The sequence below is a fragment of the Rhinolophus sinicus genome, linkage group LG17 (genome assembly GCF_036562045.2).
Source record: "Rhinolophus sinicus isolate RSC01 linkage group LG17, ASM3656204v1, whole genome shotgun sequence".
NCBI lineage: Eukaryota > Metazoa > Chordata > Mammalia > Chiroptera > Rhinolophidae > Rhinolophus > Rhinolophus sinicus.
Genome location: NC_133766.1, coordinates 650,818 through 675,503, shown reverse-complemented (window position 1 = coordinate 675,503; position 24,686 = coordinate 650,818). Strand labels below are relative to the sequence as shown.

The 24,686-nt window shown below is 51.6% G+C and overlaps 2 protein-coding genes across 4 annotated transcripts in view; both read right to left on the bottom strand.

The window, feature by feature from the left end:
- DDR2 (discoidin domain receptor tyrosine kinase 2) overlaps positions 1-343 on the bottom strand; it is a 99,653-nt gene extending 99,310 nt beyond the window's left edge. Inside the window, exon 1 of the mRNA XM_074322059.1 lies at positions 21-343. The gene's annotated coding sequence lies outside the window, so the exon portion shown is untranslated. The remainder of the gene's footprint in view (positions 1-20) is intronic.
- A 137-nt stretch (positions 344-480) lies between these two features.
- On the bottom strand, positions 481-23,988 carry UAP1 (UDP-N-acetylglucosamine pyrophosphorylase 1). Of its 3 annotated transcripts, none has more exons than XM_074322061.1 (11): positions 23,809-23,988; positions 19,128-19,452; positions 15,904-16,108; positions 14,048-14,223; positions 12,529-12,701; positions 8,110-8,303; positions 7,006-7,146; positions 6,235-6,423; positions 5,197-5,247; positions 1,884-1,950; positions 481-1,027 (listed from the first exon to the last, which is right to left on the bottom strand). In XM_074322061.1, exons 1-11 carry the CDS (start codon positions 23,851-23,853, stop codon positions 935-937), a joined length of 1,659 nt encoding a protein of 552 aa, XP_074178162.1. In that variant the 5' UTR covers positions 23,854-23,988; the 3' UTR covers positions 481-934. The 3 variants fall into 3 exon arrangements, with proteins under 3 accessions (XP_074178162.1, XP_074178163.1, XP_074178164.1); XM_074322062.1 differs by having other exon boundaries at positions 5,197-5,244; XM_074322063.1 differs by lacking the exon at positions 5,197-5,247.
- Positions 23,989-24,686: the final 698 nt, after the last annotated feature.

The window sequence follows — 24,686 nt, the reverse complement described above, 5'->3', positions numbered from 1 at the left end:
AATGGTAGTGATAAACTTGCCTGGGGAAATGCAGGAACTCTATTCTTTTGCATCCCTAAGTGCCACAAATATTTGGGCAGAAGAAGACACCCCAGTGCTATGGAGCGGGGTCTCTCAGGCCGCCGGCCCGTACTGAGAGCCAGTCCTCTGCTGAGGCGGCTTCCGGTCTGCTGGCGGGTGTGGGCCACAGCCCTACTCTCCAGTCCCGAGATGCCACATGCACACCACACCCTCAGCTGTGACAAGCAAGTCTCCAGACATGGCCGTGCAGAGGGGGCCAAATCCATCTCTGGTGGAGAAGCCACTGTCATACAGTGATAGGAGAACAAAGTCCAAAGTTAAAGATTCATTACAAATCTCTTCGACTCTGCAATTTCCCAGAAGTGTCGATTTGGTTTTTTTTCATTATTTCAAAGTTTCTCCCAAGTTTCATATTTTCCCAATGGAATAAATTCCTCAAGGTACAAATGACACTCCAGAGACAAGAAGAAAAGTTTATTTTACTATCCAATTATTTTCTTGAAAAAGTTTACTTTTTGATAAAATAAAACAAACTTCTAGTACCATAGAAACCTTCCCACACGCACAACGGCATGTGATTACCGCGTATGTCCAGCTCTGAGAACGACTGCTTGCAGCTCCGAGGAAAGGGGTGGCGCACACCTGACTACCCACGCTGTGGGAAATGTTCGTTGGTTTGGGAAAGAATTATACAATTGAAAAATATAAATAAGACCTTCGATGAGCTGAGAACCGTAAAAATGCTTCCTGAAGTCCAGTCACTTGGATGTTGGGGGCCACGGTCATTACGAAGGTCAACGAGCACACGGAGCCTGTGGGTGCTCTGCCTGATGCTCCAGGAGGCGGCCTGGGGGTCGCAGGGGGTCTATGAAAACCAGACCCCATCCTGACGGTGCGCAGCTGGGGGCCGGGCTCATAGGCCGTTCTTCACCAACTCATGGACTCCATTCTCGTCGATGATTAAAGGTGCGTGGAATTCTTTACCTGCCACGTAACTTTCTATTCCCTACGAGAAGGGGTGAAATGAAACACTGTTAGGAAAACTGGCGAGCACGAGCCACGCACGGCTGGACTCAGTGGCGGTAACAATGATTTAAAGCATGGATGTCAGAAGTCGCGCTGAGACGCAGAATTTAAGTCGATAGAAACCTATTTATTCTAACCTGGGCTGAATGACCTACTTATGACAGCACAAAACAAACACTAAAAAGCAGTAAAACTCTTCTGATGATGCTGTAACTCTGAAGTCAGCAGATGACCCTCATTCCCCCTACAACCAGCAGCAGCAGCAGCAGCAGCAGAACTAACTGCGCGGGCGCGGCCTCTGCTGCCAGAACTGAGCACACTGAGCGCGATCTCCAGAGAATAGATCCCCTATGAGAAGAGTGGGGACCCTCACTCCCGGGCCTTAAAGGTGTAACGAGCACTAAGTCTATGAACAAAATAGACTCTCTGAGAGGAAAAATCATATTGCGCTAAAAAGAGTCAGATGATTTATCTAAAAAACCAGGCTGTTTCATGTTATTTTAAAAGCCCATTGCATTGCACGTATAGGTGAAAAGCACTGAACAGTAAAGATTCTGTTTGTGCTACGTAACCCACTTCTGGGACAGATGCAAAGCCGTAACAGCAATTCTCAGGGAAAAGGATTCAGGGCGGATGCACCCTTTGGGCTCATCCCCCAGAGGGGCTCGTCCCCCAGCCGTGCTCGTCCCCCAGCCGTGCTCGTCCCCCAGCCGTGCTCGTCCCCCTGAGGGGCTCCTCGGGGAAGGGCCACCGGAAGCCCTCCGTCTTCTCTAAGCGCAGCACTACCACCACCAGAAGCCCGCCATTAGAAAGCAGGGAACACAAAGTGCACTCACCTCTCCGGCGTAGGAGACGAGGGGGGAGATCTCACACTGGATCGGCACATCATTGGCGTCCTTCAAGCTGAGGGAAAAACCAAACGTGGTAAGGACTCTGCTTCCCATGTCACTTGCCAGAGCGACAGCACAGAGCGCGCTCCCCTCCGAGAAGCTTGCTGACCACAGAATGCTCCTGCTCCGACACCCCGGCCCTGGATCACTGACTCCCTGAGGATTAAGTGCCCGTGAACTTGACATGGTCAGAAGGACACTGTCCGGGGCAGGTGCCAGGGGTTAGCACCTCGCCCACACTGACACAGTTACCCCAACAGCCATCGCAGTGAGGTCCTTTCCAAGTGTCCACGTGATAGAGGACGGACCACCTGCTGAAGATACACTACGCTCAGGCGTGTGGCGAGGGGCCCTGAACCCTCCACACTTGGCTGGTCCTGACAGCGAGGTGCTGCTGCAGCCCCAACACAGGAGCCACTGGCCACGTGTGGCATTAGACTTCATTCCCATTTTAACATGAGTTATAATTTTAAAATTCAGTTCCTTAGTCAGAATAACCTCATCTCCAGTGTTCTGTAGCCACGAATAGCTAATGACCACCCAACTGGACAGCACACGTAAGCATCCCTTCAATGCAGACAGCTCTCCTGGACAGTTCAGTGCTGTTCTCAAGGTCAGTTACTTCCCAGACATGTTTTTCTGTACCTCAAATCTCCTAGATTAGCAGATCTACTCAGTGTTCCCAAGGGCTCCTATCCTCTCCCCAAGAAGAGCTCAGGCAGATGCACCCATGCCCAGGCTTCCGCCAGTTCATGGTCAACGTTTCAGCCACCTGCCATCTGGTCCTAAAGGACCTAACACACAAGCCAACAAATGGTCTTCAAAACACATCTGAAGTCCTTAAGCCACTGAGCCTCTCACATTTCAACAAGTTTACCAACAGGACACAGGCACACTAACCTCCAGGCTCTTGCAGTCTCAAACCAGAGCTCCCCTTCGCCGTGCCGGAAGCGACAGCAGAGTCAGTGAACCAGGGTTTCCTGAGCTCAGCCATGTCCAGCCTTCCTCTAAACAGAACCATCTAGCGGTCTTCACGGTGCTCTATGCATGTCCCACTCCAACGGACTTTTCCTGCTGCTTCCCACTCACACCAGGGCAGTCACACTCTCTCTGGTTCATCCCAACTCCTTCCCCACTACGGCCCCTCTGGCTGTCCAAATCATACCCATCCTCTAGGGTTTAGCCAAGCCCCAGCCTTCCCGTGACCACTAGTTCATCCTGACTGCCCTCATTCATTTACGATACAAAAATCATACATGTGGCAGACACCTGCTAAGCCACTGCCTCCTGGGTCATCATCACTTATTCCACACATTTAACACACACTGCCTGATGAGGTCACGTGACTTTCATGTACGTGCACTGTGAACCCTCCAACAGGCTGTAAGAAATGACTTCTTTATCTTGTGTAAGCTGCTAGCAGCACCTGCAGGCCTATGAAAGTTAACGTATGACAGACCGATGTGGAGAAAAGGTGTCTTAAAAGATGGGGCGCACATCTTCCCAGATGTGTCAGGTTTTATCAGCAGAGCTCAAGAGATCTGGTCAGACCCCCTAGGGAAGCTCAGAGTCCTATTAGACCAAGCGGGAAAATGAAGTCCACCCCACTGCTAAGATGGTACAGAGCCCGCCCCACCAGGAGCCCTGAGCGATTCGGGGCGCCCGGACCAGGATGTGGTTTTAAACCCCAGGAACACACAGCTGGCCTGAGTATCCTTCCTTCTATACCACAAAGACCCCCCAGGAAATGAGGAAAGTCGGCTTTAAGGAACAACGCCAGATCCCTGGAGAAGGAAAGGCAGGCGCTCCCATCGCCAGACGTTCAGTGTCAGAAGACAGGCAAACTGGCCTGACACCACCACGGCCTGGTTTGTTAGCCTGCTTACTTCTGCAGCTGACACTGTTCAGTGGGTGAAAAACAAAAACAACGTCGTTTTGTCAAAACTCAGCATCTTGTTTCCATTCTTTCAGGATATCCCCAGGCGATCTCCTCCCCCTCTCCACTTCTCACGTCTAGGTAGTGTCTCCACTCTCTGAGGGCGCCCTGATTTCAGCAGGAACTGTTTCTATGTCCATGACCCCATTTGGGGACAAACTTTGATTTCAGTTTAATTAATCTGCAAATGGCTAAAATGAAGTAAGTGGGAGAAAAGTACTAAAAGCACTTCAGCAAGAACTGTTTAAATGTTTTGTATTTTAACTGACATAGCTGGAGGCTGTTTTGGGGTGTAAATTAAGAAACTTTCACTTTTTAGGTTAAAAGCGATGGTTCAATGAGAAGGAAATTTAGGGTCAAATTTTATTTCTTAGATCATAAAAGCAGCTTGCTTCCACACATTCAAAACGATGAACAGGACAGAAAATGGCAAAGGATGTGTCTGCATCCCAGGGCCCATGGCATGAGGGGCGACAGTCGTCTGTGGCTCCTGGAAGAAGCCAGCCAGGTGTGAGTCCCCTTCCTGTCGTCCAGGGCCACAGCCCAGAACCAGTGACAGCATGGGACCTGTCTCTACAGGCAGAGACGAAAACACACACAGATGAAATGGCCTTCCTGTGGCACCTCCCGCCTCCAGCCCCTTTGCCCCGTACGCGTCCCGTTATCTCACTTAGGACGCACACGACACCCAACCACGTTTAATCTGGAACAAGAACAGGAGCTGTCTCCTTCGCCACCAAGTCGGCAGCTTCTGCAGGCTCTGTCCACACCCAAAGGAGAGGGCACATGCTGCTCCCACTAAAAACGATTTGCCGTTCAGACAGAGACTTTCTTCAGGAGCAGGATAGCTGACTAGACTAACACCCAGAGACCAACAGGGGAGCCACGAGCACGAGAATAATCAAAAGAACAGTTTCCGCCGCATTACGAGCCTTCCCACTGAGAGCACACACCCAGCTCAGTAAGACACACCTACAGAACACTACCTTAAGGGGCCTATTAAGCTATGCTGACAGGTGACTTGGGATCCAAAGTCGCTTCCCGGCTGTGACCTGCTCTAGGTCTCACTTGCAAAGTGTCGCTGCAGGCTCAGAGCCCTGTGGTCAGATTCTTAGTAAGCATGCTCCCGTCTCCAGCATTCACTGAGATTCTGAGTTAGTGTCATCCAGACAGAGACCTGCCACCAAGTAAGCGGTACACCCCCACCAAAGCTTCACCTGTCCACCCCCACACCACCAACAGGCAGAGCACTAAGCTACCGGGCCAGTTAGTACCAGAGAAGCACAGCCGTCACCATGCACCGCAGGCGGCTGGGATATTTACTTGTAATTGACACCCGCTGTGATGCTCTCTGACTGTCCATTGGCAGCACTGCTATGTGGGAATAAATAAGCATTAATGGGAATGGAAACAAACCAAACAGTAACAGTGATGTGGAATTGCAAAATACATCTGACAGAAAGGCATGTATTTATGGTAAATTATAAACTGGCAAAGGCAATCCGAGCGGTCAAAACAAACAAACAAACTCAGTGGCGAAAGATGAAGCATGAGGACAGTGTGACATGCCACAAGCAAGCTTGCTGACACGGCAGAGCCTGAAAGTGGCCCTGGACAGTGAGTCAGCTCACCACCGCTCCTGCTGCAAAAACAGTACAGAGCAGTCAGCCCCAGAGCCTGGCTCCAACACCAGGGCAGTCTGGTGCTTTCGTGCATTTTCTCCAGTCAGCCGTCTTCTCCCTCAGCAGAGTGGTTTCACTCATGTACAGAAACATCAAATGATTTAGATGGGGGAGTTCTAGGCTTTATCATAAAATCCAAAGTTTGGCTAAAAGTGCTATAACCACCCTCTTTTAACCTGTAAAATCTCAGAACATTTCTAAAGCTTGAGTATCAGGGGATATACGTGACACTCCCGTCCCTTCCTGGCACCTCCCTCAGTGACGCTGTGTCTGGTAGACAGCGTGCGGGTAGCGGGACTTGAGGTGTCACAGACGGCACTAACGGTGAGGCCACACACATGGGCAGTGACCCCGGCTCCTGCCCGTGGCACAGTGTGCCGCTGGCGGGCTCAAACCACAAGGCACCCCAAAAGAAGGCCCTTGGACCATCACTTAGGACCAGCCGTTTCACTGACTCAGAGGAGATGGAGCCGAAAACCAAGAGGCATCGAAGAGACTCCTGCTTACGAGGTGGTGAAGCCAGCACTCTCCTGGCCATGGCTGTGACAAGCTCGCGTCAGGAGCTGCCCATGTCAGTGCCCCGCCTCTGTGAAAACCACCCAGGAGCACAGCAGAGCGCGGAGGAGGGAGCCAGCAAGAGAAGCCCAGGAAGCGGCCACACTGGGAGCTGCGGGCTTACCGGGGAATGGCTGGCAGACGCGAGCCGTTTTCGTCGATGAAGTGGCCGCCCGCGTTGAGCACCCAGCAGTGATGCAGGGACATGAGCGCGTGCCTGGCGGTCGTGGGGTTGTCCTTGCCGTTCTGGCTGTCCGCGTTCTTCAGCGGGGAGAACTCATCTTCCCGCAACACTTCATACACCACAAACTTCCTAGAGCGGAACCGCAGACACTGGTTACAAAACAGACTGCACCCACACATGAGTCCTGGCTCCGCAGCTAAGCCTGGCTCTGCAATGGCAGGCTCGCTCCCTCAGCCCCCCTGCAAATGGACGTGAAAGAGGGAGTGCTTGGCCTGCGCTAAAGAAGGTCCGAGCTCTTCCCCCATGCAGGTGAGAGAGCACTTCCACCCCCAACTCTAACACACTTGAAGTCAGAAAGACCAGAAATTTTAATGCAAAAGACCACATTAGCATCTGTTCTGAAAAAAAAAAAAGATGATTTAGAAATGCACATGGGAAGATTAATCTTCAACAGCTGGTTTATCTTCTGCGTTTCCATGCTGGTCAAATTCTGAGACACACGTCTCCACACCAAGTGTGCTCCTCACAGAGAGCGGTGTGATGCAAACACACATCCTCCCAGGTCTGTAAGGCACCACACACGCGTGGGCCAGCCCAGCCTAACCTTTCTAGTCTCTCGGCCCAGTTACGTGACAGCAGTTTAAGGAGAGCCAGTGAGCTACGGGCCTGCGGGGAAGTGTCCTCAGAGGCTCTGCATGGGGTGAAACGTACTTGGCAAACTGGAAGATGTCAAAGACGAACTTCTCCATCTTTATCCCGTTCGGCTTGTCTGGCTTGACCCGCTGCCCCTGGGGACCCACACATGGGATCTTCTTCTGAGCCACGTGGTGCAGTAACTGGGGCTCATGCACCCTGAGCGAGAGTGAGAGCAAGAGCGAGAGAGTCAGTTTCCAAACGGAAACCCCAGGAGCCGACGCTGCACCACCAAGACTCAGGGCCCCGTCCTGAAAGCGAAGAGCACTCGGCGAGTTTCAGTTCGAATCTAACAGCAGACGGACAGATTTTCCTGTTCCTTTCATTAAACAATCGAGTGAAGACGTCCACACACGCTGCTCACACCAGTGTCTCTCCCAGAACTCCCATGTCTTTTATAGAACGTTTTACTCTTTGCCCAACTTTCCCAACTGAGACCCATGACGTCTGAGAAGGAAAGATGAGGGTTACTAGTTGCTATGGATGAATGGACACAGCTACAAACAGCGGCGTGGACAGGAAATACTTGGGAACTGGAGTTGCTACTCTACAGTGAAGCCGAGTGACTTTGGAAACAGTCGCCTCGAATGCCTAGCAGCGATCAGGTGGAGAAGCGGACGTGAGGACGTCCTCCAGGTTACAATCTGAGGGATACAACAGCTCGTTTTCCCTCGGGGGCACTACCCTGCTGGTTTCCATCCAGGTCTCCCTCAGGGTCCTTCTCTTCACGCTAACGCACTGCTTCCTGGAGATGCGTCTGGGAACCACTGCTTTAAATCATGGGAGCAGCTCCTTAAAACTGCCGGTGGCTTATATCAACCCCCAGAAACTCAGGCTCAGTGTGGCAGTGGAGACATCTGTGCCTGTTTCCAGCTGCAGCAAACAGGGTGTCTCACTGGCTGAACGTTGCCTCAGCAGGCCCAGCACAGCTGCAGGGAGGGGAGGCTGGGAAAGGGGGCACACCACACAACCCGCACACTGGGGACGGGCCCCACGAATCTGCCTGGTGACACCGCCCCTGACACACTGCCATGGGTGAAGGTGGCCCCCAGGACAGAAGGGGAACCCTGCTGCGTGACTGACTCTGCCTGACGCTAAGGAACCGCCCTCAGCCCCGCGTACTTGACCACGTCTCTCAGGAACGGCACGGTGAAGAAGTGGTTGGCGATGTTGCCGGCGCTGAACTGCAGCCGGCCGTCGGGGCCACGCCTCTGCGCCGTGGCCAGGGCGATCTCGCTGTACTCCACCACCTGGTACACGCCGTCCACGCGGCACACCACGCCCACAGGCTCCGTGGGGTTCGTCTTCTCCACCACCTGCCGCCAGACACACAGGACAGTGAGAACAATGAGCGCTGTGCTGGCCATCGGCCACTGCCAAGGCCAGTCACAGCCCTGCCTGCCTGTCTCTAAGGCCTCAAGTCAAGAGCAGTCTTTAATGTTAGGCCACCACCCATCCATCTTTACACTCTGTGAAATACTACTTCCCAGCTGGAAATCAGGTAAATCGCCTCCTTCCTGTTTGTCACCTGACTGAACCGTGGGGTAGAAAGTCCATGAGACACAGAGCCCAGAGGCATGGCCTGGACGGGGAGCAATTATTAATAGATGAGGAGTCTATATCCCCCCAACGCCTCCTATTTTATAATTTCATGGATCCTTCACCACACTTCAACTACTTTCAGAATAAAGGAAATGAAATTTCTCTGGGATTCACAAGACAAAAATATCAGGCATTTGCCTCTCACTTTCTATTGTCCAAACCACCATTTCATCTGAAGAGGATGTTTCTCCCCTTTCTTCACGAATACAGCGACCTCTGGCTTTGCAGGGACTCGGTGTGGCCAGGGAGCAGAGCAGGCGGGTCCCCGGGCTCCCACTCCACCATCAGACAGAAAAGCCCACCCGTGTTATCTGGTTTGCACGCTAGGTTTTGTTTGAAGGAAGCGAGCCTGTACTTTAAAAACGTTTGGAAAACAGTGATTTGATCATCTATCAACGGGTCTGGGCTAACGGGGGGCTGAGAGAAAGGTGTAAATCAAAAAGGCAGAGGGAAAACGTAAGAGCATTCAAGTTTTTAAAGACCTCACAGGTGCTTCTGCTACCCCAGCACCCCAATCTCACACAACTTGCTTCAACTGTTTAGAAGAAAACAGTGAAAGAGCGTATGCAGTGCAGTAACAGAAGGCCAAGAATCACATGAGACCATGTCCAACGGAAGAATCAAACAGTAAGTGTTTGAAGATATTGTTTTGTTTGCTCTGCTTCCGAGATTTTGAAAAATCTGTGCCCAGTGTGAAAAGCCTACTTAAATCTACGTGAAATCGTCTCCATCAAGTTAAAACTTTCTTCAGCAACTGATCGCTTAAAATGAACACAGCCAGCAGCGGCTTCCAGGCTGTGGCAGCGGCTCGAGCCTCGTGGACACGGCCGCGGGCCAGCCCAGGAGGCCGCAGGCCAGCGCTCCTGTGTAAGGCTGCTGTGTAGTGTCACTGTGCGCCCCCAGACAGGAGCCCAGTACTCAAGGAAAAGAAACTTTCTCCCAAGGACAGGGATGAAACTGGAGGGAAACAGTCCACAGCCACACGCTTTAAACCAGCTGTGGGCCTCTCTGCAGTTCTCGTCTAGCAGCCCAGCAGCCCCTCTCTCTCCGGACTCTGCCGTGTGGGTCTACGACCAGGGAATTCGCAATCAATTCCTCTCGTCCCCAAGTTTTCAAAAAAGCAAAAACATACACAAGGTTTACTTTCAAGTCACCTCTACATGCCCTGCTCCCGGTCAGTCATGGAAAATAAAAATAAGCGTATTCACATTGTACATCTGCCAAGTGTCAATCTGCTGGGGAGGGTTTACTTCTGTGACAACTATTAACTTCCACATATTATAAAAGTCTAGGTGACAAAAGAAAGCACCTGTAAACTGCGTAGACTTGGAGGTCCGTTTATACGACTCAGAAAAGACAGAATAAAGGAAGAGGGCTGCTCTAGGTTCCGCAAGCTAGCTCCTGAAAGCTGCGCTCACAAACCCCCCAAGTGACTGCAACGGCTTACAGAATGATCTTTAACTCACCATGGCCCCCGCTCGGTTCAGCTTTGTCCTTTGCAAACCACTACACTCATCAGTCTTTTCTCAAGGCTCTCACTCCATTAGAAAACTTAATTCACCAAGACAGGAGCTTATTTTAAAAAGCACTGAAAGAATTCTACTACCACACTGTGAATCACTCCTGAACATAGGAGCGTTTAAAAATATTTTTTAATATCTTGATTTCTTAAAATAAAAAGGGTGGGAGGACAGGTTATAGAAATGGTTCCTAACACTTCTAGAAGTTCTAACACACCAGTCTGGTCACATGTCGGTTCCATCTGAGTAGTGATTTATTCACCCACTAATGACCACTGCGTTACATTCCAGACACAGAACCAAGCAGGAAGACAGGCCGACTTGTCCTGGGGGCCCCGCGGGTCGTGGAGAGGGGGGCCTGATTACACGTGCATCTCTGCACGACCAGTACACTCAGAGAAGTTGGCACACCAATTTAAAGTTTCTGAGCTAGCAGCAAAAACGTCATTACTGCACAGAGCCTGGTTTTATAATGTGGTGCTACTAAATGTGGTGCTAATGTGGTGCCACTAAAACGACAAGTATGAAACATGAATTCTAATCCTGGCTGGCTAATGGGACGAAGGGCCTCAAGCCTAAAACTGATTTAGGACAAGGGGGGAGGGGGTGGGGCGGGGGCTCAGTTCTGAGACCAAAGGCGCGGGCCAGATGGTTTCCGAGGTCCTTCAGGGTCAACATTCTCTGGTCAGGCAGAATTTAAAACGGTACTGAAGTCAGAACAGTGACATTTCAGTTTCTGTTTTAGAAAAAAGTATGACACCAAGTGGAACAAAGTCAGAAAGACACTGTTTTGTTTGTTTTTTAGAGCTTAGTAGCTACTTACAGTCCAATCCATGTCTCTACTGCATCTGTTTACAGGACAGAAACTGAGAGACTGGGACACACAGAGGTCTTAAAGACACGAACTAAACCAACTCTTCTATTTTCAACTGAGGGGGAGTCTTAGTAGGTCTACAGCTGAATCTCTCAAATCTTGTACTGGTAAATTTCAGACTTCAGTTTCCGTCTATGACTTTGTAGTAGATTTATATACAGATTTTGAGGGAAATGACATTTTTGTAATAGAAAATCTCCAACCAAGGCTATGGGATGTCTCTTAGGGCAGGTCTTCTTTTTAAATCCAGATATTTCAAATTTATATGTAGTCGGATTTCCATTTTGTCAGACGCCTACATGGTTTTCGCTTTTGGCAGAAAGGTCTTCCCTTCATGTCAATATTACAAAATTATTCTATACTTTCTGCTAACATCCTGTGGCTTTTTTATATTTAACTTTGTAATCTATTTGAAACTGATTTGGGCGTGAGATTTCAAAGAGACATCTTACTTTACCTTTAGCTCGTTGTCTCATTCGCTTCCCCCACTGACTTGCAACACCGTGGTTTTACACAGTACAGTCTTAGACATACACGGACGTGTTTCTCAGGAATCTATGCTGTCCCATTAGTCTATCACTCCACTCTGGTTTCAGCACTACACGCCTAGTTACTTTTCATTTACACTCCATTTTCATATCTGACAGATTGTCGCCAACCCTCTTCCCTCCTTATTTGACATTTTCCTGGCCATCGTCACACGTTTACTCTAAACTTTACAATCATGTTGTCTCCAAATGTCCCAAAATAATCTCATTTGGGACTTTGATCAGGATTGTGTTATACTTTGATTTGGTCAGAATTGATGCCTTTATAGATTTTCACGAAAGTAATGCTTGCATTAATATTTTAAAGGCTTCCAACGTGTGTTTAGGGTCTTTCATGTTTGCTGTCTATTAGAGTCCTAGATATACCAGATGTGTCATTCACGACCAAAAAGGCATGTCTCCTCTAGCATCACCTGCACAACCAAAAAGCGGCTAAAAGGAGGAACAATGCCAAGGACACACGGCATCACAAACCTCCCTCCTTCTTCATGAACAGCAGTATGTCTGTGGTCCTTCCAGCAACTACCAATCTCCTCACCCACCCTTATCCCCAGTCCGCCTATTTCCACCTCACTCCCGAGACTATCCCGGGTACCCTGCCCAATGCCTTGCTGACATCTGAATGTGCTATTTCCGCCCCATTTCCCGTACTTACTACTCCAGTGACTCCGTCAGAGGAAGAAAGTGGGTGACTCGGGTCAAATGCAACTCAGGTGAATAGGCCCACCCAGGCCTAGTGCTGGACAAACCTTTCCCAGGGGCTCACACGTCACCCTCACACATTTTAGACTCTGACTTGTGATGGACAAGCACACATTCCTTCCAGAATCAAATGTGCAATTTAAGGCAAAGAGTGGGTGTGGGCTAGTTAGTTAAGTACCTTAGAGGGATGAGTGGTTCGGAAACACTCAGGTCGCCCAGTGCAGCCAGTGTGCTGGAGCGCGTCCTGACAGAGGAAGCCCACGTGGGGCTGCACTGCCGCTGGGAAAGGCCTTACCTTAGCCCCACAGTCCGCTCCTTTCTGAACGCAGAAGCCGATGAAGCGGGGGTCGGCCACCCGCACCAGGATGTTGTCCACACAGTAGACGTGGACGCACCCCACGCCCCTTCGCTCCATGTCCTGCACAATGTTCTGGGCGGCCAGGGCCCGGTACAGACCACCGTTCCCATCTGCAAATCAAACAGCCCCTTAGCAGCGCGCCAGGACCCACATGGCGCGAACCCACAGGCCGGTCAGCACAGGCCACAGGCACAGAACAGCCCGAAGGAGATTCCGGTGTCAGAACATCGGACTGTGTGACTCGGGAGGAAACTGCACCTAAGAATCCAGACAACACCCTGAGGACTGCAGGACAAGCCACCCCAAAGCCCGGACTTTCCTTCTGAACTCAGCCCTTGTCACGATTCAGCCAGTAGCATATTATGGAATATATAATACAATTATTTATCAGGCAGTGGTTATTTCATGACAGTCCAAGTTTTATTAACACCTGTATGACTCAAGCTGGCTTTGCATTACAGTCCTAATGCTGACAGTTTCTCCCATCTCAACTATAAAGATACATGAGCAATTTGTACCAATAATTTATTAAAAAAAACAGATTAATATGAAAGCCTATGGTGATTTAAACTAACCGTAAGAAAAAGCTGCTTCTTTCCCCATCTATTTCTAGTACTGCCTAATGTGCTACTTCCATCAATAACCTCAGCCATAGCTTAAACAATGAAAAAAATCAGACAGCTTCACAAAACAGAGCTAAGAATAGTGAATTCTTCCATTGATTCAACAGAAAGAAGCAGAAGGAAAAAGAGTGAAGAAGAACTAAACGCCTGCACGTGGAGAGCACCACTGTCAGTGCTGAGGGTCACTTCCTTTTGGCCTTTCCTCCAAATAGTGATTCAGACACATCTCAATCTGTCAACACGCTCATCTTCAGAATTGGGACCACACGCAGGGTCACCATATGTGGCCACACAGGCGTCCGCTGCCCGATTCTAGGGATGCCACTAAGGCACGGCCGTGTGCACAAATGCACACACACACGCACGGCTGGTTTGTGCCGATTGCTGGTCCTGATGGCACCGCGCATGCAGCTTTGTGCTTCTCGCGCTCTCACTTAACCTACCAAAGTGATTTCTCTGCCATCCAATGTCTCCAAACAACGATTCTAATACTAGTTAAGAAGCAATACTATAAATGAACTCCAATTTCCCCTTTCTCACTGCAATAAACAACGCAGCCACGAACACTGCTGTACATAAAACACCAGGCAGAGACAAGAGGTACTATGAATGCCGCTCCAATCTATCTCCAGGCCACACATCCACAAGACAATAAATGCAAATCCATGTCACCCATGAATGTTTCCATTTTTTAAAATCACCGCTAAATTGCAAAAAAAAAAAATTCAATATCAATTTTTTAATATCCAAATTACCACATAAAAAAGAAAATCAAAATTGAATGATTGACGTTACTACCATATCTGGTCCCCACCAATGAGCAAGTCACCAACCTGGAGCCATAGAAACCTTGTGCTTCTCTTCCAGAATAATCTTCCCATCAAAAGTCATGGCTGGCAGCATTCCCTGCTGAAAAAAGATTACATTCTCTTTTCTTAAACCAAAGTACTTGTGCTTGGCGAAGAATTCCTCTGTAGATTCCATCGTTCTGCCACTGGTCATTATGTACCTGGCAAGAGAAAAGTGCATCTCCTAAGCAACTGCGCTGTGTGAATTAGGGCAAGAAAAGCCGTGCCTTTTTCCCAAGCGGCGATGTCTCCGTGAGCAACTGACTTCCCTCATCCTTTCCTGCCACAGGCAGTAGCTGCTCCCCGAGGGTTCCTTCTACTACCTCCACCCATCCTGACGCACTGCGTATGTTCCAGAGCAATAGTGAACACGCCTCCTGAAGGGCGCCTACAGGCAGCTCAGTAATTGTCTGAGAACTCCGCAAAAAGTAGATTTTAAGTGAAAAATTCCCATTCTAAGTGAACAAGGAGAAAAGGGTAACTGCAATACATTCTAATGGTCTCTTACGGCTTTTACTAAAATTTTGAAATGGAATCTGGGCTCCGCTCACCTTTCACTTCAAATCATCGAAGCACAACTATGCTCTGTGCCGATGTGGCAAAGGAGAAAAGAGTTCCATCTGAAACCACAATGAGTAACTGCAGTAGCTTTGCCCTTCGTAGGCTGTGAACTACACGTAAGAGGGGATTTTATCTATTTGGCAGCACCTAGAAGCTGACAATTAGCAGCTGCTGGATGAATAAATGAAGAAAGTTGGTGTAATTTCCCACCACAGTAGGTATCTGTCTGCTTAACAAACTGTCCTGGGTATTTTGAACTTTGGATACAAAAGGCTTGGCGTGACTTAGAAGATGACAAAAGAGGTGGCTAAACTTCTCTGCCTAAGAAATAACAGAAATTCTGAGTTGTGAGGAGAGAGAAGGAAATCCAAGATGACAGCGGGAGGCCAGGGCTGCAAGTTGAATGTTGGCCACTTAGAACACAGATGTCCCTCAAAAGTCGCCAAAGGAATCAAGATGGAAAAACGTAGTTCACAAGTAGGCCAATACTTGTGTGGGGAAGCACTAGGAAAGCTGGGAAATTGCAAAAAGTCCACTTTAGAAGTGTCAGAGCTACAGAGCAACATGGATTATAACTAAAATCCGAGACAGTGAGACCCTTTCAGAGGGGAGCCGAGGATATACAGCTGCCTCGTCCCGGGGACATTTGTGACCCAGGTCCAGGCGAGTGATAGGGAGTCTGGGCTCGGACCAGGCAGGACACAGAGGCCAGTAGAGCCTTTGCTGGTCATCTGGGGCTAACGTGACAAGATCAAGGACGTGGGGGATCTCACACCCTCAAACATGCTAACGGTCAAAGCTGCTCTGGGAGAGATTGAAGAGCGAAATCAAAAACTAAAACGCAGAGTCGCGTTTCCCATAACTGTTTGTGCTTCGGAGAGAAGAGCGGCTGAGGCGGCCCTGAGAACACGGCAGGCTGGCTGGCTGACAACCAGGTCTGGCCCACAGCACAGAAGCCAGCGGAGCTTTCAGCTGAGGGAGGGCGGGGGGGTGCTAGATAAGCTGGTACTTCAGGACATGAGTTCCTAGACTGAGACGCACAAGCTCCCAGAGGTCCTCAAGGAGGGACGTAAAAGGAGGTGAGTCTATACTGCTCATGAGGCTAGCGCGATCACCTACTAGCTGTAACACTAGTACTTTTCACATGCACAGTAGATTACAGCTCCCAAGAAAGTCAGCACCAGGAAACACACCTGCTTATGGATAAAGCACACAGCATTCGGGGTGTCTTAACCAGTATATGTGCAGACACTCCCCACAAGGAGACAGACATATCTTACCATGGAATGACACACTTGTTGCCGTGATATTTTTCAGCCAACTGCTGCAGCTTCAGGATGCGCTCTGCTTGAATCTGAAAAAGTGTCTTATGGGATGGCAAACCAACATCATACATGCCCTTGGGATAGGCAACACCGAGTCTTGTCCCCTGCCCACCAGCTAGGAGAAGAACTGCCACTTTGTTCTGAGAAATCTGGAAAAATCCTAGAAAAGGAAACACATGTATCACAAAACCTCTACAATTCTACACGTTAGGATCACACACACACACACACAGAGCGGCAGAGTCACCCTACCTGCATAAGGAACAAAGAACCCATGCAGTCACGGAGGACTAGCTTGTTAATAAAAACATTTTTATTATCAAAAAATTAAGTTTATATAATGCAACCAAACACCAAACAATGAATAATACGCTTTAATGAACAAGTACTTTTCTTTCTGATAATACTGGCAGGCAAAGACCAAGAGATGGTACAAATGTGTTACAAGTACTTGACTGCTTATCAGATGTGGCGACTCAGGAGAAAGAAAGGACAAAAGAAGATATCTGGCCTTCAGGATAATGCTATTAAATTACCGCCAGCCTACAAATTAATCAAGAATAAATTAATCAGCAAGCATGCAAACAGTCTAGGCAAGCCACCACGCAGTAAGTGTCAAGAAAAACCCCTCGGCTGGGGAGCTGTGCAGCACAGGCTTGGAAGTCAGGACACCTGGCTCTGAGACCCCACGAATGAGCTGGGGGTCTGCCTGCAAAATGACACGAGGAAACTGTGACATGATGGAAATGCTGTATATTTTGATTAGAGTGGTAGTCACGTAGGTGTATAAATTAAAAAAACTCCTAAAACTAGTCCATGTTATTATATATAATTACACTTTCATACAATTACCAGGACCTTTCCACTATCCGAAATCTAGCATCCTAACCTTCCCAATGGCATCTCCTTCCTTTGATAACTTACTGCAAAGACCTCACTGTGTTATGAGTTTGCACACACATGGAAGTTTCTGGCTGAGTGAAAAGGATATAACGTTGGTTACAAAGTCTCTCTCTCCACCCCTGCTGTTTAAGCCACAAACATTGTTCCCTTGACAGTAAGCCAAAAGGATGTTTGCTTTGTACCTTCCTGTGCTATTGCTGGTAGTAGTTGCAGTCTTTAGTTTAAACAGAAAGTCATAAAAGTAGACTAGTTTCACAGATACCAACTAATAAAGGTCATGAGGAAAACTTGGATTACAGGAACCTTTAATGGTTGCTCATGGTCCCCACTGCTACACAAGGTCAACGCTCTGACTTTCCGTAAGAGTTCATGCTAAGATTTCATCCTCATAAAGTCGCAAGGAGAAATACTGGCAGCAGGGATGCTCGAAAATAAGAACAGGTCTGGGTTAGAGCAGCAGCCTTTCTGAAACCCAGTGAAGGAGGAAGGATTAATGAATCCAACGTCAGCAGGGGCCACCGGACCACCAGAGCTGCTCACCCAGAAGGCTCCACCTGAGGCCACCCTCTCCAGCGTCGTGCGGAGCCCTGCTCTACGGAAGAAGCTGGGTCACCACTGCCAAGCATTTCAGAGCTGAAGGGGCCTCCTGGAAGATTGCCCGGTTATTTTCAATGTGTTTTAATCCCCAGCCCCTTTTAAATAAAACCTCATGCAAAGATCAGATACATAAACCAAGGCAAGCAGATCTGCTCCTGTAGTGGGGAGATGGAAGGGTTGGACGCCTACCTGTCTGAAATCTGCTCCCCCTCCCTACATGACAGTTGCTGTGGGAGAGGAACCCCTACGGCTCTTTGCAACACCGTCTGAAGCCCAGTAAATCTGTAAGCTCAGAGAAAGAGACGGAGAGGTAGACAGAAAGTTGATAATGGTGGTTACCTTTCTTTGTTGGGGGGTGAGGGGAACAGGGAGTGCCAAAGAATGGAAAACAAACGGAAAACAGCCATAGTGTGGCACAAATACAGGCGCTAAGAGTCTATCTCCAGTATCACTGCACATTGATGAACGATGAACGCACACATGTATCTAATCAAGTGCTCGGTGGCAACGAGAACAAACGAGGACGATTTGATGAGGTCACGGCAGGTTCTCTAGTCCTGTTGTTCGGTATTATTTGTGCAATAACGTAACGTTTAAAAAGGAAGGAGAGCTTCTCATTCTACGGTCGAGGACCCAGGTCCCGGTCTGCGAGGAGCACACAGACGCAGCCAGGGGCCTGGCCCGCGGGACTCGGTCATCCTTTTCTCACAGAGGGGAGTGGACGAGAACGGCCACAGCGCCTCACTCCCCCAGAGAAGCTACAGGTGACCTACCTGCCATTCTCAAAAGCTTTCACTAGTACTTGTGACGGGGACAGATTTTATGACATGTTTTAGAAGTAGAAGGGTTGGGGCAATTCAACAAACATTTATCGACCAACTTATAACCCAAAGTCCTATTCTAAATGCCATGTGACACACGCAGCCAGCAGGTCACAGACTGCCCTGGACGAGTTTACGATGCCACATTGCAGACAAACACAACAACTCTTATTATAAGTTGGGATGAAAGAAAAGCACGGATGAAGGACCCCAACTTGGGACACTGAGGACAAGGTAATGGATCAAATGGCAGGTGTGCCTGGTGCAGCTTAAAGAGTGGGTGCAAGCGCCCCCAGGGCAGGGACCTGCCTGGCACAGCCCCAGGTCATGGCCTCACCAGGTGGCCCCGTGACCTGGGAGAGAGGAGCAAAGGCCCAAGCAGGCCTAGGACACGCGTGAGCAGAGGCAGGAAGTCCACAGTGAAATGCTCAGGGCGAAGGGACTTCCTCAGCCTGGCTAACATGTGCAGGACAGTGAGAGTGGAAACCCAGGGGGTAGGAAATGGAGACAGGGGCCCGGGGAGGGAAGGCTTCCGTCTAAGCCTTTCCAGCATAAGTGGAGACAGTGGACTGGTGCTTCAGGAAGAGATATCTAGTAGGAGCATGAAAATTGACAAAGGAAAGAGATTAGACGCAATTTAAGGCAGGCGTGAGAAGACGTTTGAATCAGGCAGCAGAGATGGCAGCGATGAAAGAGAATGGAGGGACCAGCAGTGGGAGACACTGCAGAGGTCTCGGCTAAACTGTCACTTTCTGATTGGCCCCCTGGTAGAAGGCAGCATGGGACTCGTGCCAGATGAGTGACTCACACTCAGCGTGTCCTCACACACTTGAGGACAAACATTCGCAGGCTCAGTACCTTCACTTTCCCAGGCCTGGAGCTGGTCCTGGTCCCGGGTGGCACTGCCCAGCACATCCCGAGGGACAGGCTCCATGCGCGCGTCCACGCCGGCTCGCTGCGCCCGGCCGGACTCCGCAGTGGCCTTCTGGAAGAAGGCGTGCAGCTCCTCGAAGTCCATGGCCTCCAGCTCTGCGTACAGCTCCGCCTGCTGGGCCTCCTGCAGCTCCGGCCAGAACTGCAGCACGTGCGCCTGCCCGGCTTGGGACAGCCTGCTGCGCAGCTCAGCGACGTTCATCGTGCCCTGCCAGCCACGCCTCAAGGAAACAGGGTGGCAGCCACAAACCTACACGAGAAAAGGAATCAACAACAGGTCAGAGTCCACCCTGGAAACCTGGTGGATTTTCCTGCTCCAAGTTGAGTACATTAAAAAACTTGGTGTTAAGCTGGGCACTTGTGCCTTTGCGTGGCAGCATCTGGAAGACAACACGAATGGCACTGGGGGCCTTGCCTACACGGTCTCATTCAGTGTCAACCACCAGACGACATAAGGATGATTACTGCCATTCCTGCAAGTCGGCAGTGCTGGGACTGAGCCCAGGCAGGCTGAGTCCAGTCATACGCTGCCACATTTAGTCACCTCTGTGCCATCCCCTGCCCACTGAGCTCCCACTGGGAACAGCTCACAGCTCAATATTCCAACTGTTCTCCTTTTGTCTCTAATGATGGAAGTGACTCTGCTGTATTCGGGCTATGACAGAACTCGAGAAGATAGGACCACCTATAATCATGAAAGATACACTTTGTTTCAATAGCAACTTCTGCAGAGAAGTGATAAAAACGTGTCCAGTGTCTTTACTAAGAATTAGGCTCTAAAGGGATAAGCAATAGACACAGCCAATGGGTGAGAAAGTGTTTTTAAGAGCATTTGTGATAATACAGCAAATGTTAGCGTGCACAGTACCAGAAACTAAGGGAATGAGGAAATACTTAACCTATTTGCCACGTACAGAGAAGTGAAATGCACAGAGCAGCACACACAGCTATGCCTCCGGGGCTGAGCAGGTCACACAGATGAGATTAGGAGGCAGGCACAGCTGGTGGCCACCTGCAGGCAGGTGTGGGACTCAGAGCAGTGAGGAAGTGCAAGTTTTGTGCAGAACGATGGGAAACACGGAGGTGATTCAGGTGGGGCTAAACCACCTGAGAACTAGGCAGAGGCATCTAGACCAGCACAGTAACAGGAAGCCAACAGAGGTTTCTAAACAGGTAGTGCCACGGTCACCATGCTTCAGAGAGATGAAAGAAAGGAGCAGTGGCCTAAACAGACTGTAGGCGGGGCAAGGAGAAGCAGGAAAACACTGTTAAAGACAACTGCAGGTGCACTAAACCCGAGGATGAGGACGGCACCACATCAGCTGTAGAGCATACATGCAGGGAGGTCCCTGTGAAGAATCAGCAGGGAGGGCACTGCAACTGCTTAGCTCTGACGTGAAGGGCAGGAAAGGTCGGTGCCAAGGACGCAGCCGCGTCTCCTCCTAGCACGAGGTCATGGCAGATCAAAGCCAACAGCACCTCCCTCCTCAGCTGCAGCCAGTGGGACAGCATGAAAAACGGTTCAAGTGATACATGCTTAAGGGGCAGGACAGTATTCAGCGCTGGCGGCAAGTGGCGCTGGGTGAGGCTGTTGTCAGTTCTGCGTAATGAGAGATGATGGCAGCACCTTCTCACTGTGAGCAGGTCACTGCTAAGTCTCCTTTTACTAGGCAAAGATACACGAAGAGACAATTTAAGATGGAAAACTGTTTAACTGTCATGTGCCATGCATTCATGCCACAAACATTTACTGAGCACCTCCTGTCTGCCAGGGGCTTATCTAGGAGACAGAGACACAGCAGTGAGCAAAGCAACACGCAGGCCGACACTGCAGAGGGGGAGACAGCCGGTTAGAGAAAAAGCCGGGCAGTGTGACAAGACAAGCACTGTGAAGAGCAAAGTGGGCTGAGGGGCTGAAAAGCAAAGGGGGCCGGCGGGCTCTGCAGTGGGGGAGGCCTGGCCCGGCCTGTGGGACACTTGCAGACACACCTGCGTGAGGCTAACACCGGGGGAGGGGCTGCCGGTACAGGAACCCCAGCACAGGCAGGTGCGTGGCCGTCCCCGGGAGAGCTTGAGGGACAGCATGAAGGTTGGAGCAGCTGGAGCCAGTGACCAAAGCAAAGAGTGACTGGAAATGAGGCTGGAGAAGTGAGCAGAGGCCACATGAGTAGGGCCTTCCGACCAAGGTAAGGACTCTGGGGTTGGGGGGTTTGGAGCTGGGAAGAGTCACAGTCTGATCTAGGTTTCCAAGGGTCCCTCCGCCGCTGTGTGCTGAAGGCCAAAGCGGAAGCCAGCAGGCCATTAGGGAGCCGCCAAATAGTCCAGAGGAGAGAAGACCATGGTGGCTCAGAGCGCGGAGAAGCTGGGCTCCCAGAGTGGACCTAGAGGGTTAGGTCATGGAGTGTGGAGCCCAGTAAAGATGACTCCCAGAGGTGGTCCCAGGTCCTGAGGTGGGGACATGCGGGACAGGCACAGACCTAGGGATGTGTGTGCAGAGTGCAGGAAATCAACCTCCACTCTTGGTCCCGTTAAGTCTCACATGTGTGTTAGACATGCAAACAGAAATGCTGATGAGACAGCAAAATGCAGTCTAGAGCTCAGAGGCCATCAGCAGATGTAAGTTATGGACTCAGTGCAACCATCTGGGGGATACAGACACACACAGAAGCAGAGAAGCCGGCACACTGAGCCTGGGCTCACGCGGGTGTTCCAAGGCATTTCCACTGGTAGATGCAGGTCTCAAGACCTATGAGGCCATTATTTTTTAATTTAAAAAATACGTCATATAAAAAAGGGCAGCTGAGAGAGATAGGTTTATATTAATCTGTTTTCCAAGGAACGGGGTCTTTCGCAAGGTATCACCTACACCACTGTGTTGCCCAGGTTTAAGGGAGCATAGCACAGTGGGACGCTCAGCAGGGAGCCAGGTAACTGGACAGCAGGAAGGCTGAGTCCTTGGTCCCTCCCACTGTTGGACCCTGTGCAAATAATTTCAGCTCCCTGTGTGCACATTTTCTCATGAAGATAACACAACTGACCTTTCTGACACACCCTCACACAAGAGCGGGCAGTGCAAATAGCTCTGCCTACTCAAACACATATGAAAACATACTATTATTCTAAGATGTACCACATTTCCCTGAAAATAAGACCTACCTGGACCATCAGCTCTAATGCGTCTTTTGGAGCAAAAATTAATATTAAGACCCGTATTAATATATATATTAATAATATATATATTATATATTATACCTGGTCTTATATTTAAAAAGACCGGGTTTTATATTAATTTCTGCTCCAAAAGATGCATCAGAGCTGATGGTCGGCTAGGTCTTATTTTCTGGGAAACACGGTAAATCAAACTTTCCCTAAAAGGTCATCAGACACTTATGTACCTTCAGATGCTTGAGGAAATAAATCCATGCAAATAAGACAACTCGCAGGTTAAATAAACTCTAATCCTGAGCCTAGACCACTGGTGGTCGGCAACGGTTGGCAAGGGCAGCTGTGGTCATTACACAACGTGTCAACTTCCTCGGGTGACAGGCACAGTTGAGTGTCCGACGTGGGTAATATTCCTATGGTTTTCTAAGGCAGATGTAACCACCTCCGTGCCGCGGAAACTGCCGTTTCCCCACTGATTCCGACACGAGGGGCACGTGTGTCCCCGTGAGCCGGGCTGGAGACGGCAGGCAGGCCACGATTGTTGTTCTGACCCCAAAGTCTGGGAAGGTTGACGATCTGCTGTAGAAATGACGCCAGAACGCGGTCGCGCCCGCAGCCTGACACACGAGCGTCAGAAACACCGGCAAACGTGGTCGCAGGGCACCGTTAACCACCGCCGTTGGGAGAACTTGCACGGCAGCCGGTTCTACCCCCCTTTGGTCTCCTGGCTCCATCTCTGCGCCCCAAGTTCGCAGCGCCTCTTAGTTGCTCTGAGCCCCGGGGCTGGGCCACGCCGCGAGCGCCCGCACCGAGGGCAGCGCGGCCGTGGGGCCGCCGTCGGTTCCTGCGGACCCTGCGCGCACACCCAGCGAATCCCACCCGAAAGTCCTTCACCAGAAGCGCGACGCGAGGACGCGCGTGTCACCTGCCGGCCGCCCAAGCCCCGCGCACAGACACAGCGGGGTCCGCACACCCCTCTCGGGACAGCGTGTGTCGGCGCCTGCGTGCCCGGCTGCGACCGTCCCGCTCGGCCCACGCGGGGAGCCACACACGCCAACCCTCCCCGTTCCCCCTACGAGCCACACGGACAAGGCCACGTGGGGTTTGTCCCGCTGCCACGTCCCCACAGCATCTCCCTCCTCTGGTCACCCCGACTCGTCCCGCAGCAGCCCGGCGCCACCTGCCCCCGCGGGTCCCCCAAGGCCGGCGTCGCTGTCGCCAGGCCCGTCCCCATCCACGCGTGGCGCCTCTGCAGCCGTGTGACACACCCCTCGCCCCGCACACGCCTCAGCCCGCTCCTCCCCGCGGGCCCTCACCCGCCCCAGCGCGGCCCCGGCCCGGCCCACGTCCCCCACCGGCCACGGGGCCCGCGTCCGCTCGCGCGCTCGCCCGGCTCAGCCCCGACCCCCCGGGACGGCGGCCGCGGGGGCCTCTCACCAACCTCGGCGCGACGGCGTCCACCCGGCTCCGGCTCGGCGTCCCGCATATATACCGCGGTGCGGGGGCCGGGCGGCGGAGCCGGGGGCTGGGCCGGGGGCCGGGCCGAGGAGCACCGCCCGCCAGCCCGCCCCTCAGCCGCCGCTACAGCCCGCGGCGCCGAGGAGGAAGCGCCCGGCGACACGTCAGCGCCGCGAGCGCGGGCGGCCGGGCCTGAGGGGCGGGGCCTGCGCGTCACGCCTCCTCCGGCCAATGGCGGCCGTCCGCTCAGGCCCCGCCCCCGCGCCGAGGCCCCGCCCCCCGCGCCGACGCCAACGCGGCTCCGCGGGGCTCGGGCCGGGTGGCTGCCCGCGGGCTCGCGCTCTCGCCGGAAGTGAGTCGCGGCCCCGCGGCCGGATGTCGGACCGCCGGCGCGGTGGTTGCCGAAGAGGCGCGTTTCTGAGCAGATTCCTGCGGGCGAGCCTGGCGCCCGCTGGCCTCCGGCTGCTCCTTCGCCTCCGGTCGGCCGGGTGCCCAGCAGCGCCCCGACTGTCCGGTTCGTGGTGTTTTAGGTCCCAAGAGCGGGAGGCCAGGCACGTTGACTTCTGCACAACCAGGCACGAAGCGGTGCAGGACGTGCAAGCACAGGGATCCTGTAACCTGAGCCGGCGACAGTGAGCCCGCGCTCGGCTCTGCCACTGTGGACCCCGCCTCCCCGGCCTCCGGCCTCGGCACGAAGCGGCGCAGGACAAGGCACCCGGGCCGCTGCGGGGCCCGCGACCAGAACGCGTCGCCTGTGTGCAGGTGCGCACGCGCGCTGCGGCCCGGCCCGGAGAAGCCCGTGGACGTGGGAGGTCGTGTTGCGCGTGGCGGGTCTGCACGAAGCCCAGTGACGGCTGAAGT

Excerpts from the sequence above, each read along its gene's own strand:
- UAP1 (XM_074322061.1), bottom strand. The coding sequence starts at position 23,853 with ATGCGGGACGCCGAGCCGGAGCCGGGTGGACGCCGTCGCGCCGAG. Across the intron at positions 14,224-15,903 it reads AACAAGTGTGTCATTCCATG|GTACATAATGACCAGTGGCA; the intron begins GTAAGATATGTC and ends TTCTCTTGCCAG. Across the intron at positions 12,702-14,047 it reads CAAGGTTTCTATGGCTCCAG|ATGGGAACGGTGGTCTGTAC; the intron begins GTTGGTGACTTG and ends TTTGATTTGCAG.